Source organism: Arachis duranensis, chromosome 5, assembly GCF_000817695.3.
Source record: "Arachis duranensis cultivar V14167 chromosome 5, aradu.V14167.gnm2.J7QH, whole genome shotgun sequence".
In the NCBI taxonomy this organism is placed as follows: Eukaryota; Viridiplantae; Streptophyta; class Magnoliopsida; order Fabales; family Fabaceae; genus Arachis; species Arachis duranensis.
Genome location: NC_029776.3, coordinates 4,136,977 through 4,142,976, shown reverse-complemented (window position 1 = coordinate 4,142,976; position 6,000 = coordinate 4,136,977). Strand labels below are relative to the sequence as shown.

The 6,000-nt window shown below is 34.0% G+C and overlaps 1 protein-coding gene across 2 annotated transcripts; it reads right to left on the bottom strand.

The window, feature by feature from the left end:
• Positions 1-1,620: 1,620 nt before the first annotated feature.
• On the bottom strand, positions 1,621-5,551 carry LOC107487305 (la-related protein 1B). 2 transcript variants are annotated; one of them, XR_002375134.2, is made up of 7 exons: positions 4,874-5,551; positions 4,062-4,548; positions 3,828-3,990; positions 3,644-3,734; positions 2,615-2,686; positions 2,031-2,502; positions 1,621-1,807 (listed from the first exon to the last, which is right to left on the bottom strand). XR_002375134.2 is itself a non-coding variant. In XM_016107924.3 (6 exons), the coding sequence occupies exons 1-6, from the start codon at positions 5,273-5,275 to the stop codon at positions 2,200-2,202; spliced, it is 1,518 nt and encodes a 505-aa protein (XP_015963410.1). In that variant the 5' UTR covers positions 5,276-5,551; the 3' UTR covers positions 1,621-2,199. The 2 variants fall into 2 exon arrangements, 1 of the variants encoding a protein (XP_015963410.1); XM_016107924.3 differs by having other exon boundaries at positions 1,621-2,502.
• Positions 5,552-6,000: the final 449 nt, after the last annotated feature.

Below are 6,000 nucleotides of genomic sequence, written 5' to 3'. Positions count from 1 at the left end.
TTATTTGAATTTTCGATAAATATCATAGATTCCGATGTCTTTATACATGTTGTGAACATTAGTTTTGGTTTTTATAATTCATTATTATTTCAGTCTAGACGATATAAAAATGTTTTGGGGATTTGTCTATGATAGAAGAAGTTGAACCTGGTTCTTTTGAAGATTAACTTTTAAAATGTTAAATTTGTGGGGCAAAATGAATTCCAATTCTGTTTTCTTTAAATATTAGGTCTACAATCATGAAGAATTACAGCGTGTTATATATAAATAGGTCAGTTTTATTTAGTTATTTAGTTGTTTAATAAGACGCATGCCTTACATGCTCTTTGGACATAAGAAGTTAACAATACTACTTGCTACTTTGCTCCTTCCATTAAAGATACTACTTCAAAATGATGTTTACTTAATTATATTAACTAAATTCTTCTCTTAATTAGTTGCAAGATTAGACTCATTAACCTTCAAATCATCTCCAATAAACACAAATATTTAGGTATGGGCCTATGTTGGAGTCTTTTTCCTAAAAAGTATAAACACAAAATGCCCCAGTTAAAAATTTGAAAACGACCCTGATCCTTAAAGGACCATAAAATGCTTTCATCACCCTAGAACCGTGGTTGATTTTTCTCTTTATGAAAACCTCATGTTGAAAGCTTGATTTTAGTTCAAAATTTTTTAAATAAGTATAAAGCTCAGAATAAAAGCGTGTTATACAAAGTTCATACAGATAAGATCAAAAGATACAACTATATCAACCACTCGTACATATATAATTAATGACATCATAATATAAAACATGATAAAGAAACTATAATAATTTGGTATTAAGATTCTGAAACTATTCTTTTAAAACATTACTTTTTTTTTTAGGGGCAAGGAAAACAAAGAAATAGTGAGAGCAGATAAATCCAACTGCTCTATTTAGGCTCAAAACAAAATTTCTTTTTATAAGGACCAAAATTAAATTGATAGCACTAAAATCTCAAACCAAAGTTCCTTTTTATGAAGAGAAAAAAAAAATAAATTACAGATATAGAAACATGTTAAATTTATTTGGCAGGATTGGTGTCTGATCATAACAAAAAAATAGAACCAAATATTCCTTAGATAAGTTCATTCATTTCAGTTTTACCAAATAAATAAAACTAAAAAATATAGCTATCAACCACTGCATGTAAGTAGATGAGAATGTAAATAAATAGTGACAACAGATGGAAATATCCAAGGTTAAAAACTTCCTGACTGATCCCATAACTCAATGTGAGTTTTAAACAACTTTAATTAGAATAAGAATTTGAATAAAACAAAATTGTTATTTTGTGTTTTGTTATTTTGTGCTATTTAATTAGTATAACTATCTCAGATATTCTTGCAAAGTTTGATGGAGTAAAAGTACATCATATAAATTTCTATACAATCTAATGTTTTGAGGAATGGCATATATAACTATAATTTTGTCATCCAAATTTAGTATATCATCATATAAATTTTCAGAAATAAGAGTAAAATAATATATCACAATCATAATAGCTAACAGCAATGATATGAAATCCTATTAGCAAAAACAAGCACGGTCACATGGTTTCAGAAATTTCGATTCTTATCAACAAAGCAAAGCAGTTTCCAAAATTTAGAAATGTTTAAACAGGAAATTTGCGCAATCACATAAATATCAACTAATATTACTTTATAGCTGCACTGAGTAGCACATTTAGTCTTATTATGTCCCAAATTGCAGGTAGGCATCAAAGTGATCAAACATGTCAAGCATTCCATCAACTCACCGTACATCATAATGCTTCATTACCTGGTGGGACAATGACCCCAAAGATTTTAAAATGCAGCTGAGGGGGCAACAGGGGATGCGAAAACAAAATTTCCCCACACGGAAGCAAAACCATACCACCACCGGTAAGAGCAACATTGTGTCCCATAACAAGTAATCGCAGTAATCATGCTTACTACTAACTCCACCCAAAAGATGAACCAAAGAAGAGGGCAAAGAATCTGTGTTTTAGAGAAGTATTTACCATTCAGTCCTCTTTGTTGTTCTATAACTTCTTGTTTCTCAATCATCATGAGCTATGCTTTTGTGAATCCCACTATGCCATACCGAAAAACTGATTCCATCTTTAGAACTTTGATTTTGATGTCCTGTTAAGAACTCGAAAAAAAAGTGCAAAAGCACATCTTACAACTCTAATTTCCTGCCGAAACAGGATGATCTGCTCCTTGAATTCCAGATTGACCAGTACTCTGGCTATTGGAAAACTGCAATGGATTATTAAATTCCCCAAGAGTATGCTCTGAAAGATCTGTGTGAGCATCTAGTTCTCTTGTACCATCATGGTTAGTTGTCCTCAAAGTAATATTTTGTACTCGTTCTGACAGCGAATCTTGATTCACAGTTCCCTGTATCGAAGAGTCTGCAGTGTTGGGAAATTGAACTGTAGGAGGTATGATCCATCTCCTCCAATCATTTCGCCTCCTTATTTTATCACCCTATGATATATAAACAAAAAGAAATCAATTTAAAAGAAGATAATTTTATAAAAATATAAACGAGTTAAAATTGCTAGATGCTACCTTCGATCAAATAAATACAAGAAAATACCTGCACTTCAACAACAGATGAGCTTCGAACAGCATCTAATATGACTTGTATATTGTCAGTCAAATGCATGACCTAACAGTCCACGGAAAGAAAGAAAAAATATATCATTTGATAACAAATAATGCCACTTATCCAAATAGAATTAATTAAAAAATGTTTACAATGATATTCAAAAACATGAGGTAAAACATAAGTATCAAAAGATTATTGAATTGTCCTATACTCTATTGTACTGAGGCCTAAAGGAGGCAGCAAAACGATGACAAATATTTGAGTCACACTGGCTTTTGTTTTCATTCCCTAATTTCATTTTTAGGATTTACTTTTATCAAGATCTTAGGGAGAAAAAGTGAAAACAATAAAAATACTTGTTTTCATTTCATGTTATCAATTTTTCAATACAAATCTTGGAAATACAAAACAATGAAAATAACAACAAAAAGAATGAAAACAAAAACCAATTGAACCATTCCAATTCCATTTTACCAGTGTCATACCTTATATTGTAGACAATTCAATAAGATAGACCTCAGTATACAATAGAGGGTAGGACAATTTAATAATCATTGATATCAAATCATAAAGCTAATTTTAGTCCACACTTTGATATATATCTATTCAGAACACCACTTATCTAGTCGTGAGATGATAGTAGTGGTAAATAATTATGATAGTAATATCCGTACAGAAAAGCTGGATTTTAATCCAAAAGGACTGACGGCAAAAAGTTTATCAAAATCAGAAAATTAGCTTCTTATTCAAAGATAAAGCTTTTACTATTCTAGTAATAAGCCACCTGAAAAAAAAATCCTCTTTTTCCTTTTCTTGCTCTGCTATTGTATAGGATAACTCTTATCCCAATTTATATTATCATTCTCTTCATCTTAATGAAATTTTCTTTATATATATGCGTGTGTGGGTGAGCAAGCGTGCGCTAAGATGATTTGTCATTCCATGAGTGTAGCCAAAGGAGGAATAACTTTCTCACATATGAATAAACCAAGCACACATTTACCCTAAACAACTTACTTTGTTGAAGCCTGCTATTAATCTTATAGGAACCCAGCCCTGGTCATCCATGTTCTGCCGCAAGAATGTATCCTTAATCAAATTCTCATTACTGCAATAGACAAGTAGTGGCATGTCTACACTCAACTTTCTAAACCGGTTAAAGAAAGAAGAATTTACTAACAGACCACATAGAAAGCAGTACCTAAAATAGTAATTAATCTGAGTGACTATCCTAGTATGCAACTGAGGGTCTGGACCTGTGTAGAACAATGTCTGAGGAGGCATTGGAGGACCATAATGAACCCCTCTTAGTAAATTTGGATGTGAAGGTGGTTGTTGGAGATATACTATTGGAGGAACTACATCTGAAAACGAATACAGTCATCACAGAATATGCATATCCTGAAAGAAATCATCTCTAATACAGCGTACTTACCATGGAAACCAATAGGACCACCAAATGCCCTAACTGGTGCTGTGTGAATAAATTGAGGAGCATTAGGAGGTGGAGGTGGAGGTCTTGGAAATCTAGGACCAACTCGTGGTGGCATATGGGGGTCTCTACCATTGAAATTCCGTTGAGTATTCCAGTCCTGATCACGTCTGTTCCCATAATTATGATGGTGAGACCCATCTCCACGCTGATGTGAACCACTGTTACGATTTCTAAATGAATTACGCTGCTGTGGACGATCATTAGACACAAATGCACTTCTTTGTGCATGTTCGATTGGAGGTTGATAATGGGACCCAGTTGTTGCTGTCAAAGCTTGGGAAGCAGGCGGCTGTGGGTGACCACCATTAGAAAACACATTTGGACTGTTATGTTTAAATGGCTTCTGGCGATTTGGAGATGGCACCATATGGTTTGCACTTGCATTATCATTCACTTGTCTTTGTGAAGAGGAAGAGCTTCCCATACCCTATATTTGCACTTAAAACAATGGCATTGTCTATTTGCATACAAATAAACCAGAAAAACAAATATACAACAACAACATATGTGCCACTAAAGCAAACGATCACACACGGCAAAATCAAAATCCAATTTTCCTACATTTTCTAAGACACAATAACATAACAGCAGAAACATGCAATTTGGTCGATTGAAACCTAATAAAAACTTGCATTTTCTAGATCACGAATCAGAAAACCATAGAGAACACAAGTAAACATCAGCTCAGCTAACTTAAAATTTTAATAAACAACACTCACTAAGTGATAGAATAAACAAAATCTCAACCGAACCTGCGATTGAAGAACAGAGGATGATGATCCATCCAACAAACCCTTTGATGATGATTCTGATTTAATAGCAACCCTGGTAGACTCGGAAAGTGCAGGCCAAGAGACCGCGTCCATTACCAGCTTAACTTCCGAAGCTCCGCCATTGGATGATGGCTTGTTCCAGGCAGGCTTCTTCGCAGCTCGGCCCTTGTTCCCACCGTTTTTGGAGCTTTCAGCGGTGGAGCAGGAATCTTCTACCGACAGAGAAGTTGACACGGCGGTGGAACCAGAAGGGAGCGAAGGTTCAACGGCCACCGCCGATTCCATCGCAGAAGATGGAGCTGCCAGTACAGACTCGGACTCGCCACCGCGGACAACCTGATTCCACGGTGAGACAGCTGAGTGGTTACCAGCCATGGCCATGGTGTGGTGTTTAGGGTTAATATTAACCTCTAATCTCACAGCGTTTGCTAGTGGAAGGAGATTGATGATCAAAGCAAAAGGAAGAAGGAGATTATTGATTTGCACGCAAAGTGGCTTCTAGGGTTTCAACAAAATTGAGAAACCAAAATGCAGCAAATTTAGGGTTCCAAAATTTTGAGCGATCTGATCGCAGTGAAGAGAGGAGCTTTTGGTTTGTTGTGTTATGTTGAAAGAGAGAAGAAAATGCGTTTCGAAGAAAGTTTCGTAGAACGCTTCGCGTGCCAGGTTTTGTTCCTCTGTGTGAGAGTGCACACATGAGTTTACGTAAATGCCCCTGCATTTGTTCCTGTTTCCTTTCTATTTGGACTTTTCTTTAGTTATTCACGTCAAGAAAATACGCCCAGTTAATAAAAAATTTTATATATTTTTTTAAATTTTAAAAAGAATTAGCTACCATATATTTTTAAGATACATATAAAAATTACTAATCAAACAATTTTTACTGAAAAAATAAAATATAGTTTTCAATATACTTAGTTTATCTTTTAAAAAAAATTAAAATTTATAATAATAATAATTTTAGAACATTAGTTAAACGTATGACTAAAATTGCCTTAAACAATACTCCATTTAAAATCTTAATCTTGTGTCTTTGTCCCGGACAGCTTGCTTATTAACTTAATTGTTGCATTAAAATATTGTGTGTCCATTAAAATCGTTTTATT

Excerpts from the sequence above, each read along its gene's own strand:
- LOC107487305 (XM_016107924.3), bottom strand. The coding sequence starts at position 5,275 with ATGGCCATGGCTGGTAACCACTCAGCTGTCTCACCGTGGAATCAGGTT. Across the intron at positions 2,687-3,643 it reads TAATAGCAGGCTTCAACAAA|GTCATGCATTTGACTGACAA; the intron begins GTAAGTTGTTTA and ends GTGGACTGTTAG. Across the intron at positions 2,503-2,614 it reads CATCTGTTGTTGAAGTGCAG|GGTGATAAAATAAGGAGGCG; the intron begins GTATTTTCTTGT and ends TATATATCATAG.